The 20,335-nt window shown below is 53.6% G+C and overlaps 1 protein-coding gene and 1 long non-coding RNA gene across 3 annotated transcripts; both read right to left on the reverse strand.

The window, feature by feature from the left end:
* Positions 1–716: 716 nt before the first annotated feature.
* Positions 717–13,971, reverse strand: Pes1 (pescadillo ribosomal biogenesis factor 1). 2 transcript variants are annotated; one of them, XM_020179995.2, is made up of 15 exons: positions 13,874–13,971; positions 10,602–10,681; positions 9,895–10,048; positions 8,829–8,938; positions 6,315–6,486; positions 6,150–6,239; positions 4,187–4,303; positions 4,031–4,105; positions 3,709–3,798; positions 3,424–3,554; positions 2,979–3,104; positions 2,665–2,849; positions 2,153–2,325; positions 1,887–2,048; positions 717–1,206 (listed from the first exon to the last, which is right to left on the reverse strand). In XM_020179995.2, the coding sequence occupies exons 1-15, from the start codon at positions 13,895–13,897 to the stop codon at positions 1,123–1,125; spliced, it is 1,773 nt and encodes a 590-aa protein (XP_020035584.1). In that variant the 5' UTR covers positions 13,898–13,971; the 3' UTR covers positions 717–1,122. The 2 variants fall into 2 exon arrangements, with proteins under 2 accessions (XP_020035584.1, XP_020035585.1); XM_020179996.2 differs by lacking the exons at positions 717–1,206; positions 1,887–2,048; positions 2,153–2,325 and adding an exon at positions 2,367–2,525.
* Positions 13,972–18,609: 4,638 nt separating this feature from the next.
* On the reverse strand, positions 18,610–20,005 carry LOC141418862 (uncharacterized). The gene is made up of 2 exons (XR_012443524.1): positions 19,871–20,005; positions 18,610–18,821 (listed from the first exon to the last, which is right to left on the reverse strand). It is a non-coding gene; the product is annotated as an uncharacterized lncRNA (long non-coding RNA).
* Positions 20,006–20,335: the final 330 nt, after the last annotated feature.

Consider the following 20,335-nt stretch of genomic DNA (forward strand, 5'->3'; position numbering starts at 1 on the left):
CACAGGGTGGGTCTGCAGCCACTGCCACAAATCACTCTCCTACAGGAGGCCAAGGTTTCAGGTGCCGATTCTGGGAAGGTGGGCCCAGTTCCTCACCCCCAGCCCCCCAGGAGCAGCGTCAGGAGGGTGAGCATCTGGAGCCCTAAGGCTCTGCCACCCACAGACAAGGGATGCCCCTCGGTCACCAAAAAAGCACTGCCAGCTCGGGCGGGAAGCTGTGAGGCAAGCCCACAGGGTCGCAAATAAGGCTGCCAGCAGTGGCCACACTGGAGTTACTGGCAGTTCTGCCTACCAGTCTGCCTGGAAAGCTAGGAAAGCACCTGCCCTTAGGCCCTGGTTCATATCTTCTGGGCCAGCTCCAGCAGGAAGTGGTGTATAGAGAACTTACGAGACAAATGACACCCACTAGTGAGTCTCTACAGCTACCTCAAGTGGGCCCTTCCCAGGAGGATCCAGAAATCCCACCCCTACCCCACAAGGAAGCAGGTTCACAAGGTTGAGTGCCTGGGCAAGGTGCCTGTGAGCCAAAGTCAGAGTTCAAGTCCTAAGCCTCGTGCTACCTTCTGGCATCCCTGGACCTGGAGGGGTCCTCAGACATCAGAAAGCTGAGTGCAGCTGGCCCATCTGGGTCAGTACCCAGGGCTGGCCCAGCCTGCAGCACAGAGCACCAGGTGCCCTGCTCCAACCCCAGGAAGGCTCCTGAACACAGAGTCCACTGGCTGCAAAAGTCTAGCATTTAATGAAAGCTCCCCACCCTTACCCCATCACAGCACCCTGAGAACTGGGTCCAGCAGCATAGGTAGGGTTATGGAAAGTAGGGTGAACAAGCCAGCAAGTGAAAGCTGGGTCACCCCTTGCCCCCATGCCACAGACCCATGGGAGCACAGAACTGGGTTGGGAACAGAGGCTTCTCTGCCCAGCCATCAGCACGGAGCTCTGTCCGAAGGAGAGTAGGACTGCCACACACCCAGCCAGAGAGCACGAGGGCGCCAGGCCAGCAGGGGCTGGGGAGAGTGTACGAGAAGAGGTGACTGGTCTGTCACCAAGCTTTGATCCACTGGCATGCTCCTGCTGGTCTGGCTGCTGGGAGTTGGCCTCGGCCCGGTAAGGGACCACGGGAATTCACACCGGCCTTGCCTTCTTGGCCTTCTTCTCAGATCTCACGGCCTCATCGTGGGCTTTCCGCTTCTCTGCCAGTTTGTTGGCCTGTGGGGAGGAAGAGGGAGGGATGGGGACACGTGGTGTGGAGACGGAATCCCCCCTTTCCTACTTGGGACTACCCCTTAAAAGCACAGCTTCTAGGAGAGCTATCGAGGGAGTCACCCCAGGAAGAAACCTGACTCACCCAGGATGAGGAAACCGACCATCCAACTCCGCCCTTGCCTTTAAGATGCTGTCATCTTAAAACAAATGCCCAGGTTAAAGAATCTAGGCCCCAGAGCGGAAGAGCCTCTGAGACTTTACAGCTCCATTGGGGAAAGCTGGAGCCCATTTAAACTGCACGAGGAGCTGGCAGAGGGTGCAAAGAGAAGTCTTCCCTGGGCAGCAGTTACAAGCCTAAGAACTCAGCCTGCAGAAACATTCAGAGGTGGACAGACTGCCCGGAGGCATTTTCTGAGCATGACTAAAACCCCATCCCAGAGGACAGATCGTATGGTTAAATGATTAAAAGAAAAAAAAAAAAAAATCACACTTCTCCCAAGACTGCCGGGATTGCTCTGCTCCCAGACTGAGACTCGGGAACAGCTGGGGGCAGGAAGGGGACTGAAGCCCCGAGGAAGCCGAGGCTAACCAGGAGACCTCAGGAAGAGAGCCAGGGTGCCCAGGACAGCCCAGCGGCCTCTGAGCGCACGTGCACAGCGCCTCGGGTGGCGGCGGGAACTCACCTCTCGGATTTTCCGTCTCTTCCCATACATGATTTTCTGGTAAAGGTACTTCTCTCGCTTCCTCATCGTCATGATGGCCAGGCGCTTCGCCTCGCTCTCCTCCTCCTGGGCTAGCCGCTGCTTGTCCTCCAGCTTCACTGTGCCCTCCATCACTCTGGGCTTCTGGGGACACATGGCGGGCGCTTGTGGGTACAGGTCCTCTGGCTCCCGTCCTTCTGGACCAGAGGGGCTGCTGCCCCAGTGGGGTCCTGCTCCAGCCCCCATACCTTCCCCTCCATCCTCTGCTCCTCCAAGGCTGCCAGGCAGGTCTCTTCCTCCTTTTCAGAGCCGGACTCCACCTCCTCCTCCTCTTCAATCTCTCCCCCTTCATCACCATCACCTTCATTGTCCTCCTCCTCCTCCTCCTCCTCCTCCTCCTCTTCTGACTCTTTCAGGCTTCCTAGAGACAACAGGTAACTTCTGGACACCTGCTGCTTCCCCCAGCATCAGGCCCCACGCATCACCCTCGCTGGCCATTCTTCAGACACTGCAAAGGCAGCTTAGGCTGTTCCCATGGCCCCTTCTGACCACGCCCGACGACCCCGGCTGAGCTTCCTTCCATGGAAACTTGGAGGCCCTCACTCTCGAACTCTGTCACCTCTGTGCGAACAAGGATAATCCTAAATCGGTCTGCTCAGCTCCTCAGAACACCTAACAGAGCCGCCTGCCCTGTTCCCAGCAGTTTCCCAACTCTGTAGCCAAGGGAAAAGGCCAGCTCAGGCCCAGCCACCCCACTCACCTGGGTCCTCTCCCCGCTGCAGAGCCAGCAGCTTCAGCTTCTCGGGCGGGATATAATCTCCCTCCTTCTCAGACACGAAGGGCGAAAGGTGTGGGGGCAGCTGCACCCCGGGGAAGTACTCTGCTACAGGAAGGAGCAGCCGGGCATTCACACAGTCAAACACCCACTGGGGCTGCACATAGTACCTGGCACAGAGCGGCCGGCAAAGACAGGTCACAAGGGAGCAACGAGAGGCACCACTGAATCACAGGGGGTTCGGAGCTGCCTCGGAGACAGATCCCTCCCAACAGTGCACAAAGGTCTTGGGGACCTACCTGCCAATGACAGGGGTCTGCTGCCCAGGCCGGTCAACAATCTGATGGGTGATGCTGGAGTCTGTGATGTCATAGGTGGCCCCGATGCACAAAGATTTGTCCCAGGACACATCCCCTCCAAAACTCCTACAAGCACAGGGAGAGCCCATCGGGCCCCAGGGCATCAGCCAGCTGCCCTGGGGCCCAGTTCTCTGGGACCCACTGGCCGCTCTCACAAATTCACCTTGCCAAGAGCGCCTGCCCTGCCTCCGCCCAGTTCCTCCTGTCTGTGCTGCTACCTTCACTCCTGGGCTAGAGGACCCTGGATGCTACCAAAGCCATGGCAGCTCTGCCCTTACTGAATGCCTCCTAGGTGCCCTCCCAATGTTACCGAGAGCGGCTAGGGCAGCCCCGAAACCAGAGCCTGGCAGGGCCAGTGCTGCAGGCTGGCCGCGGGCCTCCTCACCTGATGACAAAGGCCAGGGCCTCCCGCGGCACCTCACGGTTCAGGAAGAACTTCAGGCCCTCGAAGAGCCTCTTGTGCTTTTCCTGCGCCTCCAGCTCCTTCCTGCGGTTCTCCTCCTGCACCGATACCTCCTGCCAAGAGGAGCCAGGCCTTGCTCCACCAGGGCCACCCGTTCCCAATATGGGCAGGGAGTGGAGGCACTGCTCTCCAGATTCCTTCTAGCCCCCAGCTTCCAAGTGCCACCCCTGGGCCCCATCCGCCCCTCCAAAAGGCAGCACAGCATACCCCATCGGCAGGAAACTCGTCAGCCTCGACTTCCTCCTCTGCAGCGGGCACGACCACACGGGCAAGGCTGGCACTGAGGGCTGCCAGTTTCTACAGGAGGGAAGCAGGGTGGCAGGGCTGTCTGCTTGCAGGAGGGACCTCTCCTGGGTGGGTGGCCAGATGGGGAGGGCAAATAGCAGCAGCTCTGCACCGCCCATGGCTTGGGGCTTTGGGCAACTTCGGAGATTTCCCACCTGGTCAACCCACCCTCCAACTCCCGGGCCAGAGCCCCAGATGTGCTGCGGATAAGGACTCCCCTTCTGGGAGATGCAGGCCCTCTCACCTCCAGAGAACTCTCGGAGTCCAATGCATAGGTGCTCTCACTGGCCTTCGTCTCTGTCTGGGCCTGACCTTCGAGCTGGAGTAGCAGGGGGATGGTCAGAGGGAAGAGGACCCCTTAGCCCCTTGCCTCTGTGTGGGGAGAAGGGCTAGCCCCTACCTTCGGTGGGTAGTGGAGGTTAAGGGACTGGTACAGGCGGAAGTTCACGAAGCCCAGCAGGGTGGTGTAGAACTCGGTGAAGGTAGCCATAACCCTGTAGTCGACGTCTGTCGGGTGCTGGGAGGGACAGGGGGCGTCGGCAGTTGGGTGTGCAGGGGTGGACTGTGTGCTCCTCCTCCCCCCGGGCATTCTGGACACAGGTGAGGCTCTGGCTAGGGGTCCCAAGGCTGAGAGTACGTGGGGGCCAGCTCCAGACCCCCATGTGGTAAAGAAGCCAGAGGCAGACAAGGAGGTCCCTGCTGCCCCCATGGCTGGCGCCCTCGGTCCTGTGCCTTCTCCTAGCATAGATGTCTGTTGTTGAAGAGGCCGCTTTCCCTGACCTGGACAGAGCTCAGGCCTCCTCCAGCCCCACCCCACAATCTGTCTTAGCATCTTCTCCAGGTCCCTGGAAGCACCAAGAAGGCAGCCCTGTCAGAACCCAGCACTGTCCAGGGCCAGAAGTGTGGTGACAGACCTTGGCTGACTAAGGGGCCTTGGAAAGTCAAGCCCACCTGGAGCAGGAGGTGAACAGAACTTGACCACCCACACCCCGGCAACCGCCTTGGGACAATGATCAGAAGGCCTGGCTCTGCCCCAGGGGGCCCTTGGGAAATGGCAGCCCCAGGGGCTGCTTGGGGCAGAGACAGAGCCACCCTCACAAGCTGCCACCCAAAGGCAGGGGACGTGGAAGGGCTCATCTTTGTCCTTGAGAAGTTATCTGAGACCTGGACCCTGGAATGGTCCCACCACCTAAAAGCAAGGAGGCCCACCTGACCTTGCTGACCCTTGGGACATGGTCAGACTCTCCCAGAAATGTCAGAATTTATAATGACCACGACCTCCCCAGTGCTGGTGCCCATGACTGAGTTGTTTCTCCAGCTTGCTGCCAGACAGTGACCTGTGCCATGGGGCTCTGCCTGGGGCCCTTCACAGGCCTGGTGGGCATTTGGCCACCAACCCCATTTCCCACAGCACCAAGCAGGTTATTAATGTCCCTACCACAGCCCTGGGCCACAGTGCTATGCACCCAGCACTGGCTGTTCAGGGGAAAGTCACCCTGCAACACCCCAGTAGTGGTCATGGATCTTCTGTGGTGACTTAGAGCAGTCCAGGGAGGAAGGCTGCATGACGGCTTCTGCCCTTCCCCCAACCCACAGCCAGCTGTGTGGAGGCTGGCTCTCCACAGGCCCTATTCACCACCCAGGAGGGCGTACAAAGACTGGTCTGAGAAGCGCAGGGGTGGGACATCAGAGAGAAGGAAGGACAGAGAGCCAGAGAGGAAGGTGGGACGGAAGAAGGAGATGGGGGTGGAGAGGGAAGGGCCACAGGCTCTGGCTAGCCTCTGCCCCAGGGAGTGGGAACAGATACTGCTGAGTGCCAAGCCCACCCTCTCATCATGAACAGACTACAGCCCGCCCACCGAGCGTCACCACATGGCGACAGTCAGGACAGGTTCCAGCCCTTGCACTAATAGTTCAAGGTAGGGCGGACCTGTGGCTCACCCTGGGAGTACCATAACACAGTCAGCAAGCTGTCAGTTGGGCCTGGCGCCTGCTCTCCAGGGAAGCCTCGCTTCCTGCTCAGTGAACAGGCAGGAGGGAAGGGCCAAGTGCAGGCCACAGACAGGTAAGGCGGGTGGCAAGCCAGGCCAGGCCAGACCCTCTAGGGGACCAGGTGCTAAGGACGCCTCCCCAAAGGAGGCAAAACCAGGATTGCTCTCAGGCACCTTGCCAACAACTGTCAGGACTTAAAAAGAGAGGGAGCAGCGCCCGTGTGTGTGCTGCCTCCCCAGTGTCGCCCCATCCTCCAGGCTGTGGGGAGAACAGGGCAGGGGAGGAGAGGGAGAGTGAAGCAGCTTGGCTATGTACGGTCTGGCAGCTGCCAGTGGGGACAAGGGAGGGGCAGAACTGGGCTGTGTACTCACATCATGGGAGAAGGCGTAGGGTGTGATCCACACAATGGGCTGCCCGAGCACCTCCGCCTGGTAGTAAATGCCTTTGATGGACAGGAAGACCTGGGGGACAGGGGCAGAGAGCATGAAGACCACAGGTGGCAGGGAGGGGTGGGCCCCCAGGATCCCCTTGCTCACCTTGCGCAGGGCACGGGCGGCAATGACGTAGTGGAGGAACTCCACGCTGAGCCGGCGGCACAGCTGAATGGTCTGCACGTGGCACTTGCCCGTCCGTGGGAAGGTGGAGAAGAGGAAGCACATAGACAGGGCGTCGTCCAGGTCCCGCAGAGCGTCGGTGAACGTGGGGTACCTGCAGGGCAGTGCTCATGAGCTTGCTCAGCCTGGCTCCTAGGACACCACTCTCCAAGCCGGGCCTTGCCACTGCCACCTCCTAACCTGGCAGCAGCAGCAGCAATTTCCCACAACTGGCCACGGCCCTGGGAAACACTGAACCAGGATGTGCCACTGGGCTCTGAGGACCAGAGATGGGGTAACCTCGAGACACCCACCACAGATGCACCCCTGACCACTCCCGTGTCCTGTCATCACTCTAACGGAAGGGTAAGGGCTCACGGTGGAAAAGGAAGAATGATGAGGTGGGCTGTATCCTCAGCAGCACTGTCTAGGTGGCAAAAACAATCAGAACTGGGGGCAAACATGCTAGAATTGGGACCTGGGCCAGGAGGAGTTACAGCAAGAGCGTGTTTCCCAGAATCCTGTGGGAAACGAGGAAGCAGACATTAAGACCACAGGTGACATCCACCACTGGGTGGCTGCCCGGATGAGGGACAGAGATGTGGGGCGTGGAGAAATCACTGAGCCACAAGTAATGACACCTTGATTCTGAGCTGTGACCACCCTCATCCAGTCCCTGCTTCATCTGCAAAGTGACATCAATGGACCAGACCATTGGCTTAAAACTGTCCCTTGCAGCTTCCTAGAGATAGCCTGGGCACAGACGGACAGAGAGGGCTTTCAGCCTCCCTCCCCCAGCCACACAGCTGCGAGCATCCACACTGCCTCCCTTCTGTGAAAAGAAGGTTCTGCAATTCCATAAGGAGCTCTGAGGGGCACAGGACTGGACACTGCCCAGTCATTCCAGCCCCAGGTGGCATTACTCACTGCAGTGACTCAGGCCAAATTGGCCAGGTCTTCTAACACAGGCTGAGATGGAGGAAAGGCCTGGAGGGACCCGTGAGGAGGCAACAAGAGAGCTGGCTGGGTTACAGGGCAGAAGCAGACCCTCTTTCAGCCCTCAGGTACCTCAGTATCCTAAGTCTCCAGCTCGGAGACAAATCCAGCCCCCCAGGCGCTTTGTAGGAAGGGCACCGCCTTTCTTGATTTTCTTTCTTAAGTTCTGGTTCTGGCCTGGGAGACCATGTCACCTGGTATACACGTGGACCCTGGCACTTGGTTTGGTTTTTTCTTAAATATTTTTTTTCACCTGTCTCACGTAACAGCTGCACCACAGACTGGACAGAGCTGTGGGGACTCACTCAGGGCAAGCTCCTCAGAGCAGGCACTGTCCTCTGGCTGCCCAGCTCGTGGGCCACAGGGCCAGGGTGAGAACACCAGCTGTCCAGCTCCTAGGCCAGCGCCTTCTGATAAAGCACATGTCCGACCTGAACAAAGCCAAGCCCGTCCACTCTGAAGCTGAATGAGCTTGGGTCACCAGCCCAGAAGAGAAAAAAGACACTTAGCAGCCCAGGGATTCTGAACTTGACCACTGCTGACATTTTCAGCCAGACTGTTCTGTGTTGAGAATTATTTTGCCCTACCAGCCTGTACCTGACGGATACCAAAAGCACCCCATCCAAACTGTGGAAGAAGTGAGATCAGTCCTGGCTAAGAAGGGCTGATTTAGTTGACGGACGAGGGGGCTTCTGAGGTCAGGCAGGGGATGGACGAGGGCAGTGCTGAGTGTTGTCTACATGTACCCCAAGTACAGCCCCACCGCAGGCTCTGCCCTTACTGTTGCCTCTGCTTGGAACATGCTTCTCCTGGCTGGCCCAGACGTGTTCCTTCTCAGCTGGGCATGGTGGCTCATGCCTTAATCTCAACAGACTATCGGACTGTGGTTTGATTCCAGGCCAGGCAAGAAGTTACTGAGAGCTGGGTACCAGTAGCTCACACCTGTAATCCTAGCTATGCAGGAGGCAGAGATGGAAGGACCATGGTTCAAAGCTGGTCCTGGGCAAATAGTTTGTGAGATCCTATCTCAAAAATATTCATGACAAAAAAGAGCTGGCAGAGCGGCTCAAACGGTAAGAGCGCCTGTCGAGCAGGTGCGAGGCTCTGAGTGCAAACCCAGAACTGACAAAAGGGAAGGGGAGGGAAGGGAAGGGGGAGGGGGAGGGAACAGAAGGGAAGGGAGAGGAGTGAAGGAAGAAAGAAACCCAACATGTCTCCACTCAGAGAGGCCTCCTCTAACACTGTCTGACCACTGTACCTCCCACAGGTCCCCTTCACACTGCCTGCAACCCTCCCGGTACCCAGTGCCAAGTGCAACCACGACAGTGATTGGTCAGTCTGGCTTTGGATCTGCCTCCTCCCAAAGGATGATGTTCTGTGAGCAAGGTCTTGTCACTTGCTGTGTCCCCAGCGCTGGGACGGAGCTCAGCAGTGAACAACTGTTCTCGGGGCCTGGCTCACCGCTCCTTGACGATGTGGTCGAGCTTGTAGTTAGGCTTGTTGTCCTTCAGGCGCTCCACAGTGCTCCACTCGCTCTTCCCATAGGCCTTCCGGAGCTTCCGGACGAACACCTGGAAGGCAGAAGGCCATGCTATCTGCCTGTGTCCCCAGCCCTCAGCCCAGGATTTACACAACAGCCAACACCACGAGCCCCAGACGGACCCATGATAACCACCAGAGCTAGACCAGGGCGGCTGTGGCAATGCCACCTGTCTACGTGGGGAGAAGGCAAGGCCTATCAGCCCCATTTTCCTACTGAAAAGAGTCCAAGTGACCTGTCATCGAGGCAGATCAGGGTCAGAAGGGCCAGCCTGTCTGCACCACAGGAAACAGTGCCTACAGGGCACTCTGCCACTCAGAAAAGGGCAACTGAGACCAGGTCTCCTGAACCAGTGGCTGTCCTCCTTCCAAGTACGGCTATTCAGCCCAGGCCTAGGGCCCCTGAGACGCTCAAAGACCATCTGGGATTATACCCAGCAGCCCGGGGACAGCTGCCTCCCTCCACAGCCCCCTAACACAGGCGGTTTATGTGGCTGCAAAGCCCAGCAACGGCTGCTGCCCATTCTCCTATGGGCCACCAGGTGGCGCCCTTCTCGGCGGGCCTCCCAGTTACCTTCAGTTCATTAGCCTGCTTTCCGCTGTCTGCATTTGGTGGAACAGGTTCCAGCTGTCCCTGTGGCATCTGCGCACTTAAATGATCTCACTGTGGAACGGAAACCTGGGTCTCCTGGGAGCAATCTCAGAAAGCTCCAGAACAGGAGCTGTTTCTTTGGGCAGAGGGGACACCAGAAAGCCCCTGAAATAGCACCGCCTGTGCCTTGGGAGCAAAAAATGTAATCTTTCCCGAAAGAGCCAGGGAAAATTGTTAGCAGGTAATGCACCAATCACTGGTGAGGTCTTGTGCAAGTATTCCAGAGGGGACCTCAGTGAATTCTCATGACATTTGTTTGACGCAGAGCGACCGGTCCAGTCACAGCTGGGGAGTCGCAGAGTCGCAATGGGGACCCGTGCAGACACTAGAGCTCACCTTGTATTCCCGGAATTTGTTGACAATGGGCTCATGGAGAAGAAACTTGATGTCTTTGATGAGGTAAAAAGTTCGGGCTGCTGTGGAGCCCTTGTTAACTTTTTTCTTGTGTTTGGGTTCATGGGGATAAATGCCCTTCAGGATGCACAGCCGCCTGGAAGACAGAAGCCATCTGTGAAATCAGTAAAGGCATAGCTGGGCCTGGAAATTAATAGTGACCAGGGAGCTTGGGGACCCTGCCCTTAGCCACGTCCCAGTGCAGAGTCTGATGGTCACAAGCACCAGAAAGAGAACAAACAGGATTCTGACCGGGGCCGGTAGGCACCTAAGTCAGCAAAGGCCTTGATGAGGTGTTACAGCCACAGAAAAGGCAGAGGGACAAAGGTCATCAGGGCATCAAAAGCTGGCTGTGTGTGAAGAACTAAAAGTGGTCCAGGGGCAGCTGCAGAGGTGAAGGTTGGCCCAATGGCAGGGCCCATAGTTGTAGAGAAGGCTGAACTTGACTCTACAAACAGAAGCCAAACCTGTCGAAGAGAGGGGTGAGTGGCAAAGACCCAGTTGTGTAGCTTCCCCTCAGCCCGCCCCTGGCAATGCACAGCTCACTAATGCAGGGTGGGCAAGAGAGAGAAGGAATGCCAGGGTTCCAGACAGTGTGGCAGTGCAGGTAAGGACCGCAAGAATCCTACCCCACCACTCTCCATCCTCACCTGAAGTCAGGCAGGCTCAGTTGCAGCTTCTTCCGGGCTTTGTTGCGAGTGATGTAATTGGTGGCAGAGCCTCGTTCATACTTGAGGAGGAAAAACCAAGTCTCTGTTAGTGATGATTATAGTGGCATCAAACCCTGGCCTGCAGACTTCCAGAGGCAGCTATCACTCTGGCTAAGTGGCCAAGATGCTTCTGGAACAGGAATGGTTATAGGAGAGAGCTGACTGTCTGAAGACACACTCTTCAGTCCCTGTAGTTGTCAGCCTCGAGGACACAGAGAGCTGGATGATGATGGGGACCGGAAGGTGGCTGTGAATTGGACCCTGTGCCAAGTACTCAGTCCTACCTGTGTCTCAGCCAGAACAATTGGTGATCCACACTTTGTTTTATTCAGTCCTACAACCCTGTGTGGCGGGTGGCATTTGAACCCCTATTATTACATGAAGGAAGAAACAAGCTTAGTGAAACTGCCTGCCCAGGTCACAGCTTTGTAAGAGCTGGGGCTGGGATTCAAACCCAGGCCTGCGTCCACAGCCTGTATACCTAACAGCCAAGCCAGTGTCAGGATCCTTTTTCCCCACGACGTCCTCCTCACCACCACTAGAAGACCTTTCAGACACCCAGCACCACCCATTACCCTTTCTTCTCCAAAGCCCCATGAGACTTTAGCACCAGATATACTAGGAATTTGCTATGTGGTCACTGAAGGGGACACAAACCGCTCTAATAGCTAAAATAGCACCCCACCCCCCAAAAAAATTTTTGTTTCCTCAGGGATGATGGCACCCTGGTTAAAAAAATCATGCCTTAGCCGGGCACTGGTGGCTCACACCTAAAATCCTAGCTACTCAGGAGACAGAGATCAGGAGGATCACAGCTCAAAGCCAGCCTGGGCAAACAGTTTGCCAGATCCTATCTCGAAAAAAACAAAAAGAAAAATAAAAGGACTGGTGGAGTGCTCAAGGTGTAGCCCCTAAGGAAAAAAAAAAGGATTAAGCTGGATGCTGTGAGGGCAAGAGAAACAAAAGGCCAGGTCTCTTCCTGTCTCGTGCACCGTCTGCACGTCTCCGGTGCCAGCGTGGGGCCTCACACTTCCCCGCCTCCCTGACAGAGAGCAGTGCATTGTACTGAACGCCCTTCAATGCCGACCACGTCTTTTCCAAACAAGATCTCAGCTGGAGCAAGACGGCAGGGGGGTCTCCATGGCCAGGTTCAGCTCTAAAGAGTGTACCTGAAGCCCCCTGGAAACGTTTATCAATAAATCCTCAGCCACGAATTTATTCAAGCCTTCAGACACTCATTAATTTCTACTGCCATCAGGCCCATGCTAAGTCCTGGGGTTACAAAAATGGCCTCCAGATTGTCTTAAGAAATTCAGCTGTAGACTGGAGGAGGTGTGGCTCATGTGGTAGAGCACCTGCCTATCAAGTGTAAGGTCCTGAGTTCAAACCCCAATGCCACAAAGAAAACAAACAAACAAACAAAAAAACAAGCCCAGGTTTTATTGGAAGTGTTTTCACTTGCCCCATGCCCCCATGTTTCTTGGTCACCATGTTTATCCTTATAAACATTAAGAGGATAATTAGTTCTCTCTCTTTATTGACAGCACTGGGATTTGAACTCAGGACCTCACATTTTATAGGCAGGCACTCTTACTGCTTGAGTCACTCCAACAAATCTTAATTTTAGTTTTTGTTTGGTCATACTGGGATTTGAACTCAAGGTCTCATGCTTGCTAGGTAGACACTCTACTACTTGAACCAGGCCTCCAGCCCTTGATAATTACTTCTGCACATGATGATTTTACTCCCTGGATTGGGGAGAGGGAGTGTTTAGATTTCAACAATTTGGGGTTGTTGGGGACTACCAATATCTAGTGGGTAGAGGGTCCGAGATGTGGTTTCACATCCTACAATGCACAGGACAGCCTTCTCACGGCAAATAATTATTTTATTATGTCAAAGTGGTTCTGAAACCACTATGAAAGAAGCGTAGTGATGCGTTTCCATATCTGCATCTTCAGCTCAAGGACAGGTTTTCCATGGGACACCTTGCTAGCTGCAATGGTTGAGCACTTACTGGATCCTCAGAGTGAGTTGGGTTAAAAACAAACGAAACTTTCAAGATGAAGGAAAGTGTGACCCTCTTTATGGCATCCCCTCCTCTGTCTCTTCATTGCCACCAAAGTGATTCTCCACACGGCAACGAGAATAGCTCCTTGGCAAACTTGGATTATGTGACTCTCCTCTTAATCAAAACTAGGCCAGATGCCGTGCATCATGGCTGTAATGTCAGCTACTCTCGAGGCAGAGATCATGAAGACCAAGGTTGAGGCCAGCCCTGACAAAGAGTCAGCAAGATCCCATCTCGACCCACAAGCTGAACGAGAGGCATAGGTAGGAGGGCTGCTGTGTTGAGGCCAGCCCCAGGCAAAAAAACGCAGACCCCATGAGAAAAATAACTAGAAGGTGAAAAGGGCTGGAGGTGTGGCTCAAGCAGTAGAGGACCTACCTACCAAGTTCCAGCTCCATGACCACCAACAGACAACAGGTCTTACATCTTGTCGAACCCCACCCTCAACCAGAAGGCCCTGTTCCCTCCCTCACTGCATCCCAGTGCTGTGGATGGCCTTACAGACCTCCGCACTCAGCAATCTGAGTCTTGACATCAAGTCTCCACTGCCCAGTCCCATGCCCCAGAACCTATCCAAGAGGTTCAGATCTTCCAGATTTCCACTTAAGCGTTGGGCTTTGAAAAGAACTTCCAAGACAACCCTAATACAGTCTCCACCCGCATCCCTCGATGGCTTCACTCATGACACATCTGCCGCCCTGTAATCATTTTATTTGGATGTCTGATCTTGCGTCCATCTTCCCCGTGTACCAGAAAGTGAGCTCGAGTGAAGCAGGGACCGCATCTGTTTTCGTCTCCATCCCCGGTGCTTGGTTTTAATGGAAAAGGACTAAGTCTTAGAGATTATGAACTGTACGTCCCATTGATCGCTCCTTCGGGAACTGTCGTCCCACGGCTCGGCCTGATCCTGGGGTGACGTTGGGCTTGGTGAGCTCAACTCTCTTTCAGGGTGTTCTACACGGAGAACTCCACAGTTCTTCCCCCACGGTCCCCCGAACCCCTTCTAGTGGCGGCCTCCTGTCGCCTTGATCCTTCTGTTCATGTTCCCATAGGGGGCCGAAGCCAGGGAAAGAGACAGCGATCGGTGTTTTCACCTCCCGTCTCTCACTCGCTGGGGACCCCAGCGTCTCCCCCAACTCACCTTCTTTTTCTCCAGGCCTCCCATGGCTCCACGTTGAGGAGCCTACGAGCGCCGCGCGGACAGACAGCGCCACTTCCTCCTGTACGTGCCCTGCGCAGGACCTCGAGGACCCCCCCGCCGCCCCGCCCCGCCTGCCTGCGCGGGCTGCCCAGGGAGATGCCTGTAAGAATATGGGGGTAAGTGGAGATTTCATTCCGAGATTTACACCTAAGCCCTCTAAGAATAAATGAATGAGGCAGTTTTTCCTGATGTTTTCCATCGGTCCATCTATTATACATAGTGTCAACTTTAAAACGATAGGGGGAATTCAGGCATTTTAATAAACACCCTGATGACGATGGCCCCCATGTGATGCCCCCGTTGCATGTTGGGATACAGAGGGGCGGAAGACTTGGAGATAGTGCAGTGCCTTCTGGGATGCAGAGGGGAAACAACGCTCGGCTGTGCAGTGACCCGAGTTCTGTTGTCATGGCAACAGTTGGTAGGCGTCCTTGGAATGGGGGCTGGTACTGAATTCATTTCATCCAAAAATGATGCTTTTCAAAAACACAAAAAGTTAATAATTAAAGGGGAAAATGATGCTTTTTAAAAATTAGTGTATATTAACTGTACAAAATCATATCATATTGTGATATTTTCATCCATGCATATAAATGTAATTTGATCAAATTCACCCACTTAGTCGCATTTTTTTTCGTGGGACTGGGATTTGAACTCAGGGCTTCCCCTCTAAGGCTTGAGCCCCACCTCCAGTCCATTTTGCTTTGGTTATTTTGAAGATGGGGGTTTTGTGAACTATTTGCCCCAGGCTGGCCTCGAACCCGATCCTCCAGATCTCAGCCTCCCAAGTAGCTGGGATTACAGATGTGAGCCACCAGCGCCGGGCTCTTCGTGGCATATTTTAAAAGTATAATCTGCCAGGTGTGGCGGGAACTTGCCCAGAGAAATGTGAGGAGAACCAGACGTGTGGGGTGGTCGCAGCAGAACCTTCAGGAAGAACTGGGGACAGGGTTGGGAGTGGAGCTCTGGGGCTCAGCCTTTTCATCCCATGCATGGGACCCTGGCTTTCATCCCCAGCACCACAGGCAGTTTTTCAAAAACTAAGGGCTCAGGAGCATGGCTAAAGTAGTAGACTGCCTGCTTAGCAAGTGTCAGGCCCTGAGTTCAAGTCCCAGTATTGTCAAAAATTAATCAGAAACTAAAATGAAAAAGATAAAAAAAAATATCTGAGGTCAAAAGAAGGGATGCTGGTGAGGGGGAGAGGAGGGAGTGCCCAGGTCAGGGTAATCGTGCAGCACATTCAGAAAACTCCAGAAGTCATCATGCCTGAAATGTGGAGCGTCTGATTGCAGCAAGAGGTGAGGGCAGCAATGGCTGACTCATGAAGGGAGTGTGGCTGGACTGGGACAGTCACCATGTAAGAGACACTGAAACTGCTTCTGCTGCTGGACACCAGTGCCTCACTCCTGAAATCCCAGCTACTTGGGAAGCTGAGTTCCAGAGGATTTTGTGGTTTGAGGCCACCCCAAAAAATGCTTTGTCTCAGAAGCACTGACTCCTTTTTTGGGCCCATGAATTAGCTTAGAACAGGAGAAAAGCTTGGCATCTCCGTCTCCATCTTGTACCTGTCGTCCCTTGCGCCGAGCCATTCTCTCCTGCAGCCACCCTGGAATCCAGGAAGGACAGGAATGATTGATCACATCTGATGACAAGGGACTAAAACTCCCCCTAAGGAACAGTGGAGCCTTGCAGGACAGGCCACCCCCCAAATGAGGACAGTGACCTGCAGTGACAAGGCTGCACCCTGGAACAGGAGTCATCATGTCTTGGGAACCAGACTGCTCCCCTCAAGTGATGACAACTTCTCCTTGAAAACTCCCAAGGACAATGACCCACTGGACCAGATAAAGGTCATCCGGGCCCCACTGGACCAGTCCTGACACAAGGAGCTGCAACTCCACCTGCCTGGTGCTATCTCTGACCATAGGAACCCTTCCGGAACGGGGACTGTGTAACTCTTCATGCCTTTTGTCCCCTGTCCCCAGTTCTTTGTCTGTACCCTGAAGACGGCTGAAGACGAGCTGAGTGCTTACTCTGCCTCTTCTTATGGCATCTCCTGGGACATGACTGTCACCATTTACAGGTGCAGGTAGCTGGACGTGACACATGGAAGGCCAGGATCCAAAACTCCAGTTTCAGCCAAGGTTCTCGTACTTGGTCCACTGCCCTGGAGCTGTCTTGAAAGTCTTAGGGTTTTTTTGTGCGTGAGTGTCAGTACTCAGGTTTGAACTCTGGGCCTCACATTTGCAAGGCAGGTCCCCTACCACTTGAGCCACTCCACCAGCCCTTTTTTGTGTTGGGTATTTCTGTTGGGTGTCTTGAACTATTTGCCCTGGGCTGGCCTCCAAGCACAATCCTCCTGGTCTCTGCCTCCTGAGCAGTTGGGATTACAGGTGTGAAACATGGGTTCGTGATTTTTTTTTCTTGCTTAATTGCTATGGCTAGTACAAGGTTGAATAGCTTTGGTGAAATCAAGCATCCTTGTCTTGTTCTGATCTTTATTCAGGGTGGGAGTTTTTCAGGCTTTCACTATCCAGTGTGGTGTTAGCACTGGGTTTTTTCCTAAGTGCTTTTTACTGTGTTAAGGAAGGTTTTTTGTTTTGTTTTGTTTTTTGTTTTCTGTGCCTAGTTCGCTGAGTGGCTTTATCATGAAATGGTACGGGGTTTTGTCAGACACTTTTTCTACATCGGTTGAGATGATCTTGTGGTTGGTTTGTGGCCTTTGTCTGCTAATGAAGTGTTTTGTGTGAACTGATTTTTGTGATAAAGCACTTTTGAATTCTGGGAGGAACCTTACTTGCTCATGAATGGTGTCCCGTTCGTTCAGCATTGCTGTTGAACTCGGGAGTCTGTTTTGGAGGATTTTTCCTCGCTGTTGATGAAATCGGCCTGTAGTTTTCTTGTGGTATCGTTGTCTGGCTTCAGTACCAGGGTAACACTGGCTTCGTAGAACGAGTTGAGAAGAGTTCTTCCTCTTCTATGGTTGGTCTTGGTGATGCTAGGATGGAACCCAGGGACTCACACATGCTAAGCAGGCACTTCTGGGGAGCCCTTCTATTTTGGGGAAGAGTTTGGGGAGGCGTTAATCCGGCGTTAATTCTTCTTTAAGTGGTAGGTACAATTCACCAGGATTGAACCGTGATCCTCCCGACCTCTGCCTCCTGAGCAGCTAGGATTACAGGCGTGAGCCACTGGCATTGGCTCCCCTTTTTTTTTGTTGATAAGTTATCTGCTGACTTGTCTGTTTTATTTATCATAATTTTCAAATTATACGCTCTTGTATTCACTCATCTATCTTGGTAGAGTTATTCTTTGTATTAAATGAGATAGTGCTTAGGGGATAAGATCTGATTGTGTGTGTGTGTGTATAGTGTGGATAAAAATCAAAATATTATCTGAAAAAAAATGCCTTAATGTTTTGAAAGCATCTAACACAGTGCCAGACGCTGAGGTAGGACTCAAGAAGAAGTGCTGGTGCCGAGCTGAGTGGAAGGTTGGGTTTTCTGTGTGGGTGGTGGGACTGGGACTTGAACTCAGGGCCTTGCCCTTGCAGGAATGCTCTATCACTTGAGCCACCCCCTCAGCCCAGAAGGTTCTTTCTATAAGAAGGATGTCTCAAACCATTGTTTCTTAGCAGATTGCAATCAAATTGCACCGTGGGACAAGTGGAGGGGTGGAAAGCCAAGGCCAGAGATGGGTCCGAGCTTAAAGTGACAGGAGGGCAGAGATGTCACTGCTTCTGGAATGTCCCCTTCCTAGTGGGAAGCACACACCACTCAACAGTGTGAGGGAGCTGGGGTCCATGGGGGAGGAGGAAGGGGACACCAGAGGTGACCTGGAGGCCTTTGCTTGGATGCGATTTTCAAGAGACAACAGCCTGACTTACCAAGGCTGTGTACAGAGAGCGACGGGCAGCTGTGGTGCTCTGAACAAACGTCTTCACCTCTCTGAGCTTCCATCCCCCATGGACTTGTTAGCAGGACCACAGAACAAATGTGCAGTGAAATGAAACCAGAAAGTGCTAGAAAAATCAAAATGTCCCTGTGATGACTGAGATTTTATTTTTATTTTTCACCTTATTATTATTTATTCATTTATTTATTTTTTTGTGGCACTGGGGTTTGAACTCAGGGCCTACACCTTGAGCCACTCCACCAAAATACCCTCACTCTGTGAAGGGTATTTTGAAGACAGGGTCTCTCGAACTGTTTGCCCTGGCTGACTTCGACCCGAGATCCTCTTGATCTCCGCCCAGAGTGACTGGGAGTTTAAGAGTGAGCCCAACTCCGTGTGATCATCACCAGTCACTCACTTAAAGCTATTTAAATTTAAAATAATTGCCAGATGCTGGTGGCCCACTCCTGTAATCCTAGCTACGTAGGAGGCTGAGTTTGGGAGGATCACGGTTCGAGGCCAGCCCAGGCAAACAGTTCTCGAGACTCCATCTCCAAAATAAGCAGAGCAAAATGGACTGGAGGAGCGGCTCAAGCGGTAGAGCGCCTGCTTTGTAACTGCAAAGCCCTGAGTTCAAATCCAAGTCCTACCAAAAACTAAAATAATTCATTGCTAACAAAAGCTGAGTTCCTCTGACACAGGGAAGTATATTGTTCCCATAAGCCACCTGGTACCTGGAAAGCTCTCAAGATTCCTTGGGTGCAGCCTTCTGTTTTCACAAATCAAGTTGTTAATTATTTATTCAGACATTTTTTTATCCTAACCAGATCCGGGTCTGGTTTACTCATTGCTGGACAAGCAAAGAAGGTGCCATGGTGATAAGTGGAGCAGAGGCTGTTCCCAAGCCAGCAGTTCAGTTGTTAAAGATTTCACTGGTGCTCCCACCTGTAATCCCACTCAGGAGGCAGAGATCAGGAGGATCGAGGTTCGAGGCCTGCCGGGGCAAATAGTTTGTGAAACCCTAGCTCGAAGAAAATGCAGCACACACACACACACAAAAAAAAGGATTGGTGGAGTGGCTTGAGGTGCAGGCCCTGAGTTCAAACCCCAGTGCCACAGGCTTTTCCTGTCTTTTGCTATGTGACACCCTGTGCCTCAGGAGTCTGCCGGAAGAAGGCCATCACCAGATGTTGCCCCTTGACCTTGGACCCTGTCACACATCACAGCTGCTCCAGGATGGACAGGAGGCTGAGAGCAGCAGAGCAATCACTGAGCCCCAACTCCGTGCTGGAGGCCCATTAGTCATTTTGATTGTGATTCAACCACAGGGACCTTCTTTCCTGACACAGGCATTCACGGTATCTAGCAGGACGGTCCCACCCGGGGATGGCCACTGCGTTCTAGCCCAGGCCACATGGTGAGTCCATATCTTCAAACACCCACACACACTGGGCGTGGTGGTGCCCACCTGTAATCCCAGGCAGGAGGATGTTGAGTTTGAGGCCAGCTTGGGCTACATAGCAAGTTCAAGTCCAGCCAGTCTGCACGGTGGGTTTGAGACCAGTCTGGGCCTCATCAAGGGCTTATCTCAAACAAAACAACACACACACAATTAGATTCTTAAGAACAAACAGAAGGACACCGCCATATTTAGCTGTGTTGAGAACTTGATTTAGGGGCTGGCAGGGTGGCTCAAGCAGTAGAGCACTGAATTCAAACCCCCAGTGCCACGAGAGAGAGAGAGAGAGAGAGAGAGAGAGAGAGAGAGAGACAGAGACAGAGAGAGACAGAGAACTTGACTTCAATAAATCAGGTACAAAATAGGTTATCTTGAAAGAAGGAAGCTTGGCAATTCTCCCTAAAATAATTGAATCAACCCGGAGATGATTCAACCTGTTTTATAACCTCACATGTTGAACTGGAAAGGAAGCTGCTGGAATAATCTTGTCCAACTCTCATCTCTCACACTTGGCAGTTTTTCAAACTCAGAGAGGTTGAGTAACTGGGCCAAGGTCACACAGCCTCGCTGGTCAACTCACATACATTGAATATTGACTCCCTCTCGGGGCTGGCTGTGTTCCTTCTTCTCTCGGCAGATAATTTTGAAGTGACTTTCACAATCCTGGCAGGCAGCCTTGCTTCCAGCAGCTCTGTGACTCCCATGATTCAGTCTCCTGTGACTTGTTTTGTTCCGTCGGCTGGGGAAACCCCAGCTTTCTCTGGTTGGTGGAGAAACCGGGCTGTCTGGGCCGGTCCAGGGCTGGCTGTCCCGCCCCTGGGCAGGGTGGAGGGCAGGCAGGCCTAGCACAGCTGACTCTGGAACTCTCACTCATGTGACCACCGAGGCTCCCTGCTCTGGGACTTGTCCCCAGCCTCAGAGGACGCTTGGAGGGACTCCTATGAGGAGCAGCAGGTAGGCACCCCAGTCCTGATCGTCCCCCTCTGCAGAGCTGTGGACCAGACCCAGGCACAGTGGGGAAAACTTGGGGAGCAAAGATGGCAGTCTGT

This window comes from Castor canadensis, chromosome 18 (assembly GCF_047511655.1).
Source record: "Castor canadensis chromosome 18, mCasCan1.hap1v2, whole genome shotgun sequence".
Classification (NCBI taxonomy): domain Eukaryota; kingdom Metazoa; phylum Chordata; class Mammalia; order Rodentia; family Castoridae; genus Castor; species Castor canadensis.

What these genes read in the sequence shown, in the direction of transcription:
- Pes1 (XM_020179995.2), bottom strand. Translation starts at nt 13,897, where the DNA reads ATGGGAGGCCTGGAGAAAAAGAAG. An exon ending in ACAAATTCCGGGAATACAAG is followed by an intron (nt 8,939 to 9,894) that starts GTGAGCTCTAGT and finishes TCTGCCTTCCAG; the next exon opens with GTGTTCGTCCGGAAGCTCCG. An exon ending in GCAGCGGGGAGAGGACCCAG is followed by an intron (nt 2,326 to 2,664) that starts GTGAGTGGGGTG and finishes TGTTGTCTCTAG; the next exon opens with GAAGCCTGAAAGAGTCAGAA.